At 38.0% G+C, this 17,689-nt stretch overlaps 1 protein-coding gene across 1 annotated transcript in view; it reads left to right on the top strand.

The window, feature by feature from the left end:
• Positions 1 to 7,172, top strand: part of ATXN10 (ataxin 10) — a 99,395-nt gene extending 92,223 nt beyond the window's left edge. Inside the window, exon 10 of the mRNA XM_009574517.1 lies at positions 6,985 to 7,172. Coding sequence (XP_009572812.1) covers positions 6,985 to 7,172 — 188 coding nt within the window. The remainder of the gene's footprint in view (positions 1 to 6,984) is intronic.
• Positions 7,173 to 17,689: the final 10,517 nt, after the last annotated feature.

Genomic DNA, 17,689 nt, shown 5'->3' with positions numbered 1-17,689 from the left:
GCTTGGTCTCTTCTTGCAGGAGTGTAGCTAGGAGTGAGAGGGCAGCTGAATGTTGTAAGCTTTTGTTTTTCACTTTTTCTGAATTATTAATAGCCAGAAGGAGCAGGCAACTGCGTTGCATCTGTAATCAGCCATATAGCAAACTTTGGCAGAATTTGTTACATAGCTCTGGTGCCTGTGCTTCAAAAGGGATGCTGAAAAAATACAAATGGAGGGAAGAGGTACAAGAATTACGCAAACCTTGGAATATCTCCCTCGGTTTCTGTCTTTAGTTCATGCAAAAGATGCTTACCAAGTGCCTTGATTATGATCTGTGAATTTTTTTTTTTAATCTGTAATGAAAATCAGTGTTTGGAAACAATTCTAAACAAATCTAAACCAGAAATAAATCACAGGCTGTAATGAATGAAATATTTACCCACTGGAACAGTTTATTTAGGGACACAGTGAAATCCCCCATCAAGATTGGATGTCTTTCAGAAAAAGGCATGAAAATATCTTGTACATGAAACAGAATTGAAAAGCGTGATTTCAAGACTGACTTACCTTTGGTCGTCTGTGTTCTGTGCAGAACTGTTGAGCAAAAGAGGTATAATCGTCCATTCTGGTCTTAAAGTATATTTGTTGGCCATAGATACTTAAATGGGTGAACTTTCACTGAAAGTTATACATGAGATGTAACATGCCTGTCTGATTATACAGAAGATATCAGTCCCATTTTAAAGAAACCTGTATCCCACAAGGCACACTTTAAGAAATGGATTCATCGTTACAGATGATAGGTAGGACGTTCAGAGACTGGTATAAATACAGGTAGCCAGAAAGATGGTGTTTGTCTGCTAGAGGAAGAGATAACCACGGATGTGGGAGGTTAGCGAAGGCATGGGAACTGGGAAAAAATATTTAATGTACAATTAAATGTATGGATGTTTCCTAATTTCTGTAGACTATGAATTACAGAGAATGTTGCCTTAGTATTGAAACTATTTTGATTACTTTAAACTGAGTAGTTTTGCCCGTTTGTCTTTCTGAGATGGTATCATTTGAGATCTTTCTCTGGCAAAGCAATGTTCTTTTACAGGGTGGAATTTGAGCTGCCAACCCCAGTTCAGGTTTTTGGGGATAGGCTTTCTGTCTTTACCAAAATATTTTGTGGAGGCAAATTTGTATGGGGAGTGTTTGCAGTAAGCATCAGCAGCCCACGCTGGTCTTCCTGTCCCAGTAAGGAGTAGGAAAGGGCTGGCTGCAGGCTTCTTGTTCCATGCATGTCCAGTGAAGCTTTGCTGCCACGTAGTGGTGGAGATTGATGCTTGTTTGGCAGTGGATGGTCCAACCCTCCTACTGGTCTCTTGGACCAGGTGAGAGTTATCTGTAGCAGAAATGAACCTCTGCTTTAGGTTCCCCAGTGTTACAAATCTTATCCCTAAAAAGTGTGATCAGGAATAAATGCCTCTTCAGCATCCAGTGGTGCCTCTCCACCTTGGAGGCTTCTAGGTTAGATGAGTTGTGCTGTGTCTGCTCTGCAAGAGCCTGGTCACGCAGGGGAAGGAAGAACATTCCTGGCTGATGCAACACTGCCTGTTTCTAGCCTTTAAACCCAGAATGTGGTGACTGCAGTAATAGATGATAATAACTCATATGGAATAAATAAAAATACAGGCAACTGCCATATTTTAGACCTTTTTACTCTAACTTCTAGGCAGAGTATTTTAAGTTTGTATAGGCTGAATTTCTGAAGTGTTTTGATGCTGATAATTTAATGTTGGGAATAAATAGAATCCAAAATATTAATCCTATAAGTATGAATTAGCTTCTTTAAAATGAGTAAATAAATTAAGATAATACCTTTAGTTCTTACATTTCTGTGATTACGTTTTTGGTAACGTCTTAAACAGAAGTAAAAGTTATGTAAAAAAGGTAAAGGAGGAGTTGTAAGGATTTGCTATCATTTTATACCACTTCTAGGACTTCATAAAACTATTAAAACCCCTAACAGGAAGAAACTTGTAGAGCTTTGTAAGCAATTTGGCTGACTGTAAGGGACCAAAATCCTGACTGTCTACTACGTGTGGTCAATCACGACACATTGATCTGAACTGTGATTAACAGTTGTCTAGAGACCTCTTTTAATGGTGAGAAGAATTATCTTCAAGTTGCTGTGAAACAAAAGTACTTAAAAGGACTGAAAGACTTGAAGGGGAAATGGTTTATGTCTTTTCAGTGTGGTCCAGTCAGGTCTGTAAGTGGAAGTAATTCTTCTAATGTGACGCTTTAGTATTTCATTCCTGTCTACAGAAGTTTTAGTGATAATTGGATTGCTTGTTGAAGACCGGAAAGAAATATAATTAACAAGAATTGTATTTTCATTATCTCTGGGTTTTAGCCCTATAGACCTGTTCCAGAAAAGCTCTTAGAGAAGTAGGGTGGCTTTAGCTGTTGCATAAAGAGCCCATTTGACTAGGGTTGCAACCCATGTGGGTTGTCTTTCTTTATAAGGTTTTGTATCTCTTCCTATATTTGATTAAAATTAAGTTAATATTTAAATAGTCAAAATTCTAATTTAAATGAGGTAATAGAATTGGGCGAAGAATATCCTCTTTTTCTCATTAAGCCAAATGACTCTTACAGAAGAGAGTTTCCTAAGTAATCATTTAATTATTGAAAATCAACTGTGGTACAGGAAATAGTCTAACTAAAAAAAAAAAGTATCTACACTATGTAATAAATCAAACTCTCCACAAAGGATGTTATATTTAGAAATTCCTCAGTATTAATAAATATCACAGGGACTTAAGAAAACAGATGTATGTATTTCATTTTCCTTGTCACCACTCTTCAGTATCCTGTATTAGTTAATGATAATACTTAACTTCTAAAACGTACTGTTTGCCTTTTCCAAGCAACATACTTTCAACATTACTTATGCATTGCTGTATATCTACCTTGTCAGATTCAAACCTTATTAATAATTATGTTTACTGTCTTTCATCCATAGAATCCAATTTGTTTTATAGAACAATTCATAGAGGTCCTGATGGCTGCAAGAGACTTGCCAATAACATTTAGTCCAAATTGAACCTCCTAATATAAGAATGAAAAGCTGGAATACTCTGTTTGGGAAATGGTTTGCAAGTCCTCCTCTCCAGTAATGCATCGCAATAGGATATTGGTGAGCTACTCCTGACAGTATGCGGTTGTATTTTCACACACCATTAAACTTATAAAACAGTCACTGTGCTATTGCTAGCATTGACTCTAGCAACGTCTTGTAGCAGAATCCATATGAAAAGAAACAAGAGAATTGTGAAAAGTTCCCTTTGCAGTCAGTGGCAAAACTTTCACAGGATTTAGTGGCATAGATTTTCTTGGTTTATGTTGATTCCAGATAGTAAAATTTTTCATCCTTTAAGGCAGATTGCTAGCACATTTTCTCTACGTCTATTCCTTTCTCCCTGTATACCTCCCTCCCTGACAATTGAAGTTATGACCCAGCAGAATTTAGATTATAAATTTTAAATTGCTGCATGAAGATGTTACAGAAGTATGGAACACAGGGCAAGTTGATTCAGTTTTACTATTGTTTGTATAAGTCAAAATAACATAGGAATAGCATACAGTACTGAAGGATTTTAAAAAAGAGTTGCTATAAATGCGTGCAAATGTTTGCTTTCATTCCCTAAACATAGGTAGTCTAGTAACAAAGCTCCTGCAAAATAAAATGAAATTTTTTCTTTCTTTTGTATGCCCTCTGCACTGTGACAAGGATATTGTAATCTTCACTTGTCTATAATATTAATTAATTTGAGAGTGCAATAATGTCCTGTTGGAAAAATCTGGACAAGTCTACGCAACCATATCTACTGTGCTTGCTGCATTTCTTTTCTTTCATGCAGTTTCACAACAAACAGGCTCATGCTCTTATATGTAGTAACTATGGAAACTTTAGAAGCTCTCTTTCTAAAGCTGAGCATACAATAAAGTGCTTAAAGTGTTGGTAGGATTAGAGACTCTAGAATATGTTTAATTTTCTCTCTGTGTCTCTATCTTTGGAGAGGAGCAAGAGGGTAATGTGAATATTAGCTGGGGACTAGCTTTAATCTCTGCTGACACTTAAGTCTGTCTAGGTCTGCACACAGCCATCCAAAGGTCTTAGCCTCACACAGCATGCGAACAAGGGAAATCATGCATATTCATGACTGAATTTACAATGGAAAACCTACATACAGAAAAGAGTTTTTGAATGAGTGAAAACGTTATTGAAACCATTTTGCAGCTTCAGCTACAGTAGTCAATAATGATAAATGCCATAATGATGATAGAGTTCATAAGATAATGGGGATGTCTTAGATATTATGTAAGCATGAATGGATGTGATAATAGGAAAACATCATTTGCTGTGGGGTTTAGCGGTGTTTTTGTGTTGAAAGACATAAAGATGATGGTAACAGGATTATTCCCAAGGCTAATATACAAAAAAAATTTGGGGGGGAGTACTTTTTTCTCTGTGTGGCACTTCGCGTGATTGAGAACTGTCACTCTTTGAAAATTATTTGTATTTTTTTAGGAGGTATTCTGTTATGCAAGTGCTGTATTTTATGCAGAGCTGTGTTTTAGGAATACAACAAGACAAGTCTGCTCCTCATCGCAGGAGCAGAGCCAGGGAGGGTGGTAGCATGTTTCTCACGGTCCATTGGGAGAACTTCATGTTACTTTTTGGCACTCGTGAAATGCCCTAAATCAGACCTCTGCAAGACATGCCAGGTATCAGCCTTTGTTCGTTTGCATTCATCAGCCTGCATACTTTACTATTCTGAAATTTATTCTCACCATTGGAGCTGATGAGTGAGATTCTGCTCATATATGATTTTATTTAGTTGGTATTTTATTGTTGTTTTATATACTCGAATGTAATCTTCAGTGGAAATATTCAGCTTATGTAACTTAAATGTAGCTTGGCACTTGTCTTTTCACTTAACTATAGTAGTGATGCACTGACAGAAGAGAATACATTGATATTCTCTCTCATGTTCACCTATTAAGGCTTTGATGTGACATATAATTTTTTTTTTCTTAATTTTTCTCCTCTGTCATTACCTCACACCAGAATTTTTTAAACGAAGGAGGAGTGCAGCATGTTTCCTGACAAAAGTCTGAAGAACTCTGTTGGAAAAAAGCCCTATAGTTGTTACTGCTTTGCCATTTTTGATTTTGAGTTCTGGGCTGCTTGAGTGTGAAAATAAATATAAACTGGTATTAAAAGGCAGGGGTTGTTTCACTGATGCATGCCGGTGCACGATTGTTCCCTAGTGTGTATGTTTCTTGTGATGTTTGTCCAAGCTACTCTTCATCTAAACCCTTCTTTCTTTGTTGAGGGTTACTCGTGTGCTTCTTATTTCAGTCCCTTCTCTATTCTCTTTTGGCATCTAAGTAGTGCTGTGGTTAGGTTTGGTCATAAACTTTTTTTTTTGGTCTCCTGTATTCTCAGTTTATCACTTCCCCTCTCTTAGAATGTAAGCTTGTGAAGGCAGGACCTGGTCTTATATCAAGAAAGCTGCATCTGCTACATGCTGCTGTTCATCCACATTGCCTGGTGCCTCCAACAACCCAGCATGAAAGACTGCCTCTGCTGAAAGTGTATAAGCCTGAGGGGCAGTTGGAGGTGGCAGCAAGGTAGGCACAACAGTCAGTGCAAGGTGCACAGAGAAAATGGCAAGACTGCTACTGTAAGAATGTGCGTGCAGTGGTACTGGATTTTCCAAATGCTGTCACGGTAGATGGTGTAAGAAAGTCCAGTTCTTGTATTTTATTGTTTTGGCTGAAGTTGCCATCTTCCACAACTGAGGAGTTTTCCCCCTCCAGTCACCCCCTGGCAAATGCCCATAAGAACACTATCTTATCTCTGTGCTTAGACACTGTCCAACCCAAAAGACGTCAAGGAGATGAGTAAATTATGCATACTCTTCTACTGGATGTGAAGCTACATGTAGTAAATAATTGGTGCCCTGCAGGCAAACCACTTTTGTGTGATTCAGAATGGCTTGCCTCCCATATGGGTAACCTGGGAAAGATTATATCATAACATAGCTTTTCAGCTGCAGAATTGGGGCTAACATCTCTGACGCTTCATAAAATGAACACTGTAGTTCGCTTGGAAGATGCCTGGCTGATAATCCTGGGAATTTAAATCCTTTGTCTATGGCCCTGACATGTGCCTCAATCCTGGCCTCAAGGGACCACCTTAGAAGGTGAATGAGTTGTAGCTTGTGCCCATTTAAACATGAACAGGAGCTACCTGCTGGTGATCTTAGTGTCTGTTCTGTTGGCAAGTTTGTAAAAGCACACAGGCACAAAGAACTGAGTTTAGATAACATTAGAAGTTAAATATTTTTAACTGTCTCCCACATTATTTGTGCTATTTTCAATTGTTAACCTGGATAAAATGCGTTTCTCTTTTTCTACATTTCTTCAACTTGCACAATGAAAATAATAGTTGTCATCTTTCTTGTACCTGATTTACAGCTCATTTTGTTTACCAGTTCTTGGAAGTGTAGTGTTGAAGTGTTCGGATCGTAAACACAGTGACTGACTCTTTTTTTTTTTTTTTTTTAAATCTCAGTAGGAAGATCATTGGAACATTTCAATTAACTGTAATTTTGGTTTAAAACAATATGTCCTTTTAATTCCTGCAGTTCCTTTGTGTTTTGTTGTTTTTTTTTTTTTTTTTTTCAAGATAAAACCTAGTAAACTTGCCTGAAGTTAATGGACATACCTCATTTAAACTTAAATTACCTCATATGCAAGTATTTGCAGGTTCAGAGTCATTGCACGTAAATGTTTTACTTTTTCTAACCCTTGTTTTCTACTGTTTTTCTGGGTTTGAGGGATTGGGGGGGGGGCGGCAGGAGGAGGGGAATGCAGTAATAAATTCAAATAAGCATTGTTTCATCTTTAAATAAATAAATGATCCTTAACTTTGTCCAACAGTTGTGAACCAGTGGGCAGTATATGCTATCCGAAATCTCACTGAACAGAATGAGAGAAACCAAGAGCTTATTGCACAGATGGAGGAGAAGGGGCTGGCAGACAATTCTGCCCTTGAGAGTATGGGTTTAGAGATAGAGAAACGAGATGACAAGTTAATTCTGAGATCTGTCAGGAAAAAGCCCTCGTGAACAAAAAATTAAGAACAGTCAAATCATTAAAAGCGGATTTCTCTTTTAAAGTATTTTTCCCTGCTCAGGCAATCAAGATTTCTTCAGTTTTAGTTCCAGTCTGCTGGAAGTGTTACGTTCATTCTCAGAAAAACTGCCAAATGATACTTCTGCCTCACTGTCATAAACAGAAGGATACCTACACATTTTCTGAATACCTAGATAAATCAACCTATGGAAGAAGATCCTTCTTTTCATATGGTTGAAATTTCATTATTTTCTTGTTTCGTTAGTAGAAAGATGTCATGCGTGCAGTATTGAGTTGTTATAATTTCCATTGCTGAACCTGGAGATAATTATCATTAAAAACTCAACAAAGAAATAACTGCTTTGCAGTCTGCCTTCTCCGTTTAAAAGATCCATGCTGAGTCAGGGCTAAACAATAAAAGTTACTCATTTTCAATCACAGTGCTTAAATATCTCTGCTTATATAAGGATCAGTGGAACATTGGATCTACATAAATATTTAGTGAATTGAACACAACATGCCTTCTGTGTATTTAAATTATTAGTAAATTGTCTTTTCTACCTTGTTACCTTTCAGTCTTCATGATAAGTATATTAAAAAAAAAAAGCTGAAGCTGTTGTGGCAACAGATGCTACATTCCTTTGCACTGGGGCATGTCTCTGTTTTGGAGACTTGGGTGTTTGTTTGAATTTTATTTGTTCCTTTGGATGGTAAGTCAGCCCACTTTCCTTTTATTTTGCACTTCTCATGGGTTTTCTGAACTCTGGCAGACTGCTGAAGAGGTAGTTTCTCACTGTGATTAATTCTAGCAGTTTCTTTTCACCCCTCTGCCTTTCCAAAACATTGACAAAACTCATTTCCAGTTAATTAATTCAAGAGAGGCAGAAGAATGGAAGGCCCTGCCTCTTCATTTTGGGTACCCTCCTATATTGTTGTTGGACCCTGCCACTGTGGAATGTGGCATGAATGAGATGGGGGAGAAGGGGGGGTGAAGAAAGGGCGGGGGGGCACGGTTAACTCTGTGTGTGCCATAGCTTTCCCCTGGTAGCCAGGAAATGTAATCCTCTATGCTTAAGCAAAACAAGAATTAACAGCTTGATATTACTAGCACTTGTATATCCTTGTTGTCATTTGGTTATCTTCAGTTGTGTCTAACAGGAAGGTCCCAGGAAAGTTAAATTGTTCATGTCATCATTGTCATTTAATGCCATTCTTAAATGGAAAGGGAGGTTTATGTCCTAAAACTACGTGTACATGTAACAGACACTCAGCCATGTGCATCAGCTTTTGCTCCTCCAATTCGCTTTTTGATTTAAAAATTTAAAAAAACCCACATGGTACTTTGAACTATGGGAAATATATAGTAATGCTTAAAACTGGTGGGGAGTATAGCCGGACTGCTAAGATCTTTTCAAGTTAACTGTAAGATTTCCATGTCTACCATGCTGATCAGGTGGGACTATTGAATTGACCTAGTGGGATTTTAGTCACCTGTTGGTTTTAAAGGCAATGATATAAAACTGCTGTCTTTATTAAGTAAAGGCTGTGGATAAAGGGATAATGGCAATAGGAACAAAGACTATAACTTTTGTTGCTTGTAGTGACTTCTTACTTTAAAAACAAATAGGGGAGAAATGTGCTCTTTGTTTTAGCAAAGAATAAATATGAATATAACTAAGGTGCTTTATTTGCTTTTGTAAAATAATTTGACAGGAACATTTCATGTTGTGTTTAAGTGCTGGTTTATAAAGTAATTTCTTATACAGGTAGGTGCCTTTTGGTAGCTGAATGGAGAAGGATATATGGTTTTGGTTCTTCTTGAGCACATGGTCTATCAGATTGTGGTTTCTCAATGGTTTCCAGAAGCCTTAATTTTTGTGTTTAGGCCAGAACTCATTTAGCAGTTTAATTACTGTGTCACATAAGATTTACAGCTGGGTTTGTTTGGGTTTTTTAATCTTTATCTCCATAGCAGAATGGAAAATTCATACTTCTAGCACTTAAATGGTAAAAAATAGAATTCTACTCTTAAAAAAAAAAAAAAAAAAAAAGGTTTTATTTGGAAGGCTGCATCATTCAACTTTAAAAGGAAAGAATTAAATTTTTGCTAACAAGGGAACATCAAATATAATAGCACCTAGAAATAAAGTGATGTAATTTTCAATTGAGTAATTATAAAACCTCAAACATTTTTATTTCAGCACCACTACTTAGGGAACTTATGTTAGATAATTTAACAAAGTGAGGAAAAAAAAAAAAACATAATTATCCTGAGAAGAAAATGAACTTTGTTTAGGGAAAAAAATGCAAAGAATTTCCTTCTATTTAGGCTAATAAAGAGTTAAAATCCTGTTCACAAAGCAAATCCAGAAAGAACTTCGGTTGTGGAAAAAGCAGTGGGAGTCCCTTTTTCCTTTTAAGCAGTTGGGAATAGACTTTTTTTAAAAAAAAAAACTTGATGGTTGTGCACCCACCTACCCACCAATGGAATACTCACAAACCCATAAATATAAGCCAAATAATAACAAACACAAATAAATAAAAGCGTTTTGTGTGTTTCACTACATAAAGGAGTAATAGTTGTGTTTTCTAAATGGGAAATGCAGGGCTTTCACAGTGGAGAACATGCTGATTACTGTATTGTGAGTGGCTGGCTTTTGATTTTCCTAGATGGATTAATTCTCAGAACACAACAGCTTCCCTGTCCTCCCCCAGTGGAGTCGCAGTCTCCAATAGGCTTGTTTTATATGCTAGGGGATTAATACAGCACAGCAATCAGTCATAAAAAGCAAGCTTTATTGAGTTTGTAAAGGGGCAGAACAGTCAGATCAAGTCTTGTGACCATCTTATTGCTTTCGAGTGCTTTCAAACAATAGTGATCAGATCTTTTTTTTAAGGTCTATTTTTTATTAAAAGGGAATAGAGAGTTGGTTTTTCATCATAAGTGGACAGATTTTTAAAGAGCTTTCTTGCAAGTTGTGAGAAGTAAGCTTAAATGTTTGCAAAGTTCTGAATTTTTACTGCTTCTAATAATTTAGGTTTGTTTTGCCTAAAGCACTTGTAAAATACATTTTTAAATGCAACCAACAAAAAATAAAACCCCAGGCAGTTAATACCATTGTCACAATCTTTATATAGCAGCTGATTTTATATTTTGAGTTTGGTGTGAGTGTTTGCACAGTGAGACTCCAAAAAACTCCCCTTTATTTGCAAATGAAAAAGTATTAAAAATGGGAGGCTGTACCCAAAATTACCTTAAATCTTTGTTTTTACCTGGCCTTATCTATATCGTTGTTTTATGTTGGCTTAGAATTTGCTGTCTTCTTACAGTACCCTAAGTTCGTGTTAAATTTCGGGGGGCGGGGGGGAGGGGTTTATGAAGTAATGCAGAAGAAGCGAATTTCCCATGCCTTTTCACTTCCTTCTTAAAATCCCTAAGGCTTCCCTATGCAATATACACCCCCTTGGTATTTGGGGGTGGCAGTGGCAGCGGGGTAGGGAGGGAGGGTGTGCTGGGGGCCGGGCGAGTGCCTGCGGTCCCGTGGGTAGAGTGGCCGGAGCCGGCGGGGCCGAGCGCCGCGTTGGTGGCGTCCCTTCAGTGCTGTCCAAGGTTCTGATAACACTGCCCATCGCTCTGTGGAAGGGAGAGCTCTGCAAACCTCCAGTGTCCTTCCCCTGGAAAGCAATTGCATAGTTCAGTTGCCACTGTTTTCCTGATTTCCTCTAGAGTTTCGCTGCAGTATGTTGAGGTCACAGCTGGGTAACAGTGTGCGTGCTGGTTTTAAAGTATACCCGAAGACAAATGTTTCTTACTGTGTTACATGTGGAAGATATTTAGGTCGTTGTTGTTTATGGGCAGATCTGTTAGCAGTGTCTCTGTTTAGGGTTAAAGGATGCTTTCCATGTTAAGATCCGGTTCCAGTTGCTTGTAGTTTGGCCAAATGGTAACCATTCCAGTGGAAATTTTCTGTGCTGCTTTAGGATTAATTGGCTTCTTTACGGGAACTTTCTCTCACAGTGATTTCTGATAAGATCCAGTAATTTATGAGGATGAGAAACTGGCATTGTTTTTTGTATGTGTTAATAGTATCCCTAAAATCATTTTTTTTAAAGACTAACTATTCCTGATATAAATGAGGGTTATGCATTTTCCTCTGTCATAACCCAGTCCAAATTTGGCCACATTGTAAGCTCTGGAAATCCTTAGTTTATACATTGTAAGTAGAGACTTGTGAGAGCTGAGCTACTAAATTTGCTGAATTTGCTTTTGCATTGTCTTTGTTCCAGTCATGAATCCAGGGTCTGTACAGGACATTTTCAACAGCTATTGCTCCTCACTAGCATGGCAAAAGAAATCGAGAACTGAGAGATTCTCTGCACTTCTGTGAGCTGCCTGCTGATGTCCATCTAACGTGGAGTAAGGAGCTGCTTAGACTGGAGATGGCAGCAACAAATAAAAATGGATCTCAGAGGGTGAGAGAGGGAGTAGTTCAGGTCCAAGAGAGAACTTCTAGACGATGGGGAACACATTATCAGTCTGTTTGTAAAACAAAAGAGTGGGTATGATTATTTTGCATCATTCCTCCTAGACTCTGACAGTTGTAGAAGTTTGCTATCCAAAAGGTATCCTTTAGAAAGAGCCTCCCCTCTCCAGACTAAGATCAAAGCAATGTACTTTCACCCCAAATTTATTTTGGACAGGATTGACTCTGTACTGCTTTTAATTACCTTATTGGAATCAAGGCTGCTCTGCTATCTGGCTCGGCATTTTCTGCAGCCTTACAGCTTACTCTAAAAGTAGTATATAATACAGAAAATACTTAAATAGCTAAAATATTTAAATCGAAAACAGAAAACATACAAATAAATCAGAGAATTCTAATTTTTCCTGTCTTTTCATAGGAAAAGAAAAAGCAGCTGGAGGTAAAGACAGGTGGAAGTCTAGAGCATTTAGAATTAACCTCATCCTCTTTTTTCTGCATGGCATCTCACATCAGTTCAGAAGCACAGCTAACGCCTCACCAATAGTGATGTAGAGACATCACTGCAGCTCCATTAGTAATTAGCACTGTAATTTGCACTTGGTCTTATTTAAACTTCAGGTGACTTCCATAACGTGTTTATGCTAAACTTAAAAGTTTTCTATCGTTTTTGAGTATAAGCAAGCATAAGTTTGGAGACACAATAGCACAAAAGGGATTTCTGTTTGAATTTTTACTTTGTCATTCAATAAGTATTTCAACCTGTCTGTCCACTTATAGAGTTGTTATGCAATGCATTTCGTTTTGGTGGGGTGTTTTATAATAATTCAGGATTGCTGAACATCATAACACTTTTGACACACATTCGTAGTCAATATTTGTTAGAAGATGAACAGTCCAATTTCTAATCTGTTTTTTGGTGGTGTTGTTTTTAAAAGGTTTTCTTCTAATGGGGTTTTGAAAATGTGATCAAAGTAGGCACAAAAGCCTAAGGAAAAAAATCTCAAAAATACATTTGAAATGTGTGAACTGAACAATCCTCTCAACGGTGGTGTTAACTCTAAAACATAAGCATAGCAAATGTTGGTAGCTATTCTGCTGTTGACCTCTTTTTCAGAAATACATTGTTTATGTTGTGTTCACAGCACAATAATAAGGAAAAAAATATGGATTATGTAATTTATCTTAAATATCAAGTCCTAACTCTGGGTATAGAGGGGATTTTCAGCTGTTAGCCTGGGCAGTTTGGGTTTTGAAATTGTGTTTGCTGAAAGATATTATAAAGCCGAATCCTTCTATTATTACATACCTTTTAAAATCTATTCTTTGTGAGCATTTAATGAATGCTTATAAAAGCATTTTCTTGGTTTTTCATGATAAATCCTTTATATATTGCTTGTTTTAAATATATTTAAACAGCTTTAATGAGAAATCGGTTTGAGCATTAGCATGTAATATGTTGTTTGACACATTTTTCACAAACATCATGAAACTAGTGTATGTGGGCTTTTGTAAGATAAATCGCTTATGGGCAAATTGGGTAAAAATTAGGGAAGTAATGCTTGGGGAAGAATTCATGACAAAGGACTTTCCTGTGGCTAATTACTTATATAATTCACAGCTTGACTACTAAATGGTAAGTGATGACCCCTTCCCAGTAACTTCTAAAAATATTTTGTTACTGGAAATGTCAGGAAGTGATACTGAATTTGGGTAGAGCAGTGCCTAGGAAGAACAGTGGATTGGTAAGAACCTATAATGTTCTGTCTGGAGTGCCTGGACTTACGGTCACACGTTGCAAGGTCAGTGTCTTGTGCTGGGCTTTGCAATGTATTTTTTTTTTATTTGGGGGTTGGGAGTTTTGGGGGAGGGGTGGAAGAATCCATTTGCTGCTTCAGGTTACCTATTCATTAACTGTGGATGAAGTTACCTACATTTGCTACAGAATTTTTTCAGCTGTTAATGTTATATGTAAGAATTAAAGTTGAGGCGGGAAAGAGCATGCTGGAAGAATACATAAGACAGGCTGACTAAAAAAGATTAGACCTAGAAATACAGATCTAAACAATCTAAGTTGTCTGTGTTTTTTTTGGTTTGATAAACCAATTAAAAAATCATGTTTTCTGAGACATAGGTTGTAGAGTGGGTGATGCTTCTGTTCAGTTCCTTACCCCCTTTATTCTGCACCATGTGTTTCTTTTCTTCTGCACATCATAGACTGTTCCTACTTTTGATTAAAAGTGAGGTTCAGTAGGCTGATGTATATGAATAAGGCAAAAAAAAAAAAGCAGTATTGCGTGTGCACTAATAAATGGGAAAATGTTGGGCCAACAGTACTAATGAAAAGAAACATACAACTGTCTTGTATTACCCCATGTTCCCCTTCAAACTCCTGGGACAGCCCTCCTGTGCTGCTTTTTATAGGCCCATCGTGATAGGTTCTGCCAGAAGTGTTAGTTTGTCAACAAGACTGAGTGCTCTGCTTCAAAGGCAGCCTTCCAGCCTTGCTCAGAATACTTAAGATAAAAGATTAAAACCCAGCTTCTCTGTGAGGTATGTGTATTCCCCCTGCCTGTGGTTTCCCTCAGTTCAGTTTGAGATTTGTTTTCTCAAAATGTTTTGAGAAGTCTTGGCAAAAATGTCAACAAAACCACTTCATAAGAGAATAATGGATGAAAATGCCTAGCCTCCTTCCTGGGAAAAAGGCATCCTTACTGACTAAAACCTGTGAGGAGTCTCTCATCCTTAATGTCAAGTCTTAGCTGGACCAACAGGCTTGAGTACATAATTTTTACCTCTCACTGAGGGCAAAGTGCCTGCATAACAGTGTTACAAATCACCAAGGGATTTTACTAATAGCGTCATTAAAATTACAGCACATTCTTTGTCATTCTAAACATTTGTGTATCGTCCAAATCTTTGCAGGGTGGCTTCACTCTCTTCTCCTTGCCGTGTGAATTCTTTTTTACAGGAGTTGTTCATTACTGCATTTAGACAGACCTTGGCACCTACTCTCTACTCTCAACTGCTGTCTGGGCCAACATTAAATATTATTTAATAAGCAGGGTTTTTTTAGTCACATAGTTTATAAAGTGGTGCATCTTCCAATCTTTGGCCCAAGCCCATGTCTATTTAATGATACCAAGATGTGTCTGAAGAGTGTCCTCCTCACTTCTGTGGATTTTGCATTGTCAGTGCTTTATTCTAAATTGCAGCCATGCGTTGTGAGCCTGCACTCCATGGGTTAAAGTGTATTTTGATATTAGAACAAGCTTTCATTATGTTTTCCCTCTTTCCCCCCTTCTCCCACCCCCCACAATTTGGAACTTTAAGCTTTCTAGTTAAGCTATTATGGTGGCCATAAACAGGTGCGTGCTTTACAGAGGGTCTCATTCTGTGGTTTCCACTGGCATCCCTGGCCTTCTGAACTCCCCTTTGCTACCTCCTTCCCCCTCAATAATTTTTTATGAATGATAGCTTTTCAACACCCTGGGAACAGCTTGTTGGGAAAAACACTCTTCGTGGGGTGCAGTCAAATCCTACACATTTCTTCAAGGGAGTTTTATGAAAGGAATGGTACTGTGCTGCAGGTATGACGTATGTGTGGACCCCCCCTCCACACTCGCTCCCCTACCCCCTGCCTCTATGATTCACTTGATAAATTTGCTTTTTAATAATGCCAGTAGACTCTCTCGCCACAGGTGCTTCTCAATTAAAATCCACTTTGTTTAAAAACTGGAGGCTTGTTTAATGGAGCCCCTGGTGAGAGTTGTCAGATCCTAGGATAGGTGACAAAAATAGATTGGTGGACCTCTGGAGCTGCATTGAAAATACCATATCCCGGGGTACCAGAGGGCAGCGTCGCTCTTAAAACAAATCTGCAAGTTTGAGAAGCCCTGGGTGGAATCCCTGGGAGTTGTCATTTTCAGCGTGGGGCTTTTTTTAATCCATCTTTTAGCATTTTGTTTTGTTCCTGCTACCCTTCTCACACCCCCACCCTCAAGTGCTTTCCCCTTGTTTCTACTATTGATTTGGCTATTCAGAAAATACAAAGGTAAAAGGAATATTACTTTTTTTTCCAAGAAAAGTCTCTCTTTCTTTAGTATTCTAATAATATTTGCAAGAAATGAATTGAAATGGCAAAGCAGGGGAGGACTTTCTATGGTTTTTTTTTTTTTTAAAAAACAAGCTTGAAGTGTTAGAATCGTGGGGTTTTTTTTTTTCTTTTTTCCCTTTATTTTCTTTTTAAACAGAAAGGAAAATTTACTTTTGGGTGATCTGATCTTTTCCCTGCCCTCTTAGACGTGTATTTTTAGCATTTTGAACACATGTAATGTCCTCAGATATTGCTTACCAAAGCACTTTGAAATAACTACAGAGGGTGGATGGGATGACTCAGGGGACTGGTAATTGAATATGGAGCCTTTTCACCTCCAAGTCACTAGTTTGAATCTAACCCAAGTTGCTAGCAACCTAGTGGTTACCCTCAGATGGCTGTTTAGTGGCCTGTCTGAAGTGAGTTGGTGGTCTCAGTCCAGCTTTTCGCAAACAGCTGTCCACATCACAGAAACCACCGTCACAGTTAGTACTAATTAGCAGCCTTGTTGGCAGTATCGCTAAGTGAGGCGAAGGACTGAATTAGCCATCGAGCTGTCTTCGGCTGTTAGAGGTGGTCTCTCTGAAACAGAGCCAAGGCACCCTGCTCTTGGAGTCTTGCAGCAGCAGCAGCTTAGTTTTGACACTGTCTGGATTGTGTATACACGTGTATTTTCTCCCTCTGGGGAGACTGCAACTTTTCCTACTCCCGTGATATCAATCTGTCAGTCGTGTCCCCTTTTTTGTTTGGTTTTGCTTTGTCTCCTGGAGTTTATCGATTCCTGGGTTCAGGGGCATCTCTATACCTGGCGGTTGGACTTTCCCATGCACCCTTTATTAGTCAGATTAGTCCCCTAACATCTCTGCTAAATCTACCACAAATAAAATACTTCACATTTCAGTCCATTTGTTTCATAATGGCAATCGCACCAGTGGTAGCTGTCAGTTGCAAAAGTTTCCATACTATCCCCATCGTTTTGCAGTCCTCTTTCTGAAGCCTTTTTACATTTTATCTCTGCAAGAAGTTTTGTTCTTTTCTGAAGCTAAACCAAAATGTAGCCATTTTGAAGGTGTGAGGAAAAAATAATTCTTACCTTTTAAAATATCTGATATCTGAAAAAAAGAATCTTGCAATAAATATCTTGTATTTTGGGAGTTTTAGAGTACAACTCTCGTGTACTCTGAATGGTCCATTAATGGATTCCAAGGCCACAGAGGATCCCTCTGCTGGTAGTAAGATTTTGGCTTGATGCATAAGTCTATCTGTGGTAATCCATTTGCAAGATGACGAAAATTTCCACATTTAAAAAAAGTTGAAGTAAACATGGTTTACAGCATTTTAAGCTTTAGGCAATTCTTTCTGAAAATGGGGAATTGAGTATGCATACTCCGAATTCCATGCAGGGGGACAATAGTAACACAATTCTAATCAAAATACAGTGTTTTTCTTCCCAGATACTAAACTAAGCCCTGTAGGAACCCATTTCTGATTTTTTTTCCCCTGAGTTTTAATGTTAATAGTGGTTTCTGCAAAAATAAACATTCCCTCAAAGTATTGGCAGCCCAAATATGAAGGCCGAAACTGAAGGTAACAATAGTGACCTTATTAGTTTTTCTTCTCTAACTTGAAAGAAATGGCTGAAGTGAAGAGCACAAAGAGAAACAAGTAACGTAGATTTCTAAGCCTTTGATTCCTGGTGTTGGTAAAAGAGTAAGGAAGAATCTGTATAATAGGGGATTTATGCATTGCCTTTTGAGGAGGAGGACAGGGTCGCAGCTTTTGGAATCTGTGGTTTAGGTTAGGGGTATCATCATGCTACGTGCTTCCGAGTAACTAGTTAGGCTGACTACCATTTCATGGTTTCTATTCATGCTGATAAATGATTAGGTCAGACTTCACTGGGACTGGATCTATGTCGTGTACCTTTCTGGAA

The sequence above is a fragment of the Fulmarus glacialis genome, unplaced genomic scaffold (assembly GCF_000690835.1).
Source record: "Fulmarus glacialis isolate BGI_N327 unplaced genomic scaffold, ASM69083v1 scaffold13160, whole genome shotgun sequence".
NCBI classification, from domain to species: domain Eukaryota; kingdom Metazoa; phylum Chordata; class Aves; order Procellariiformes; family Procellariidae; genus Fulmarus; species Fulmarus glacialis.
Note: the sequence above shows the minus strand (reverse complement) of the source record. Positions and strands in the feature narration are given on the sequence as shown.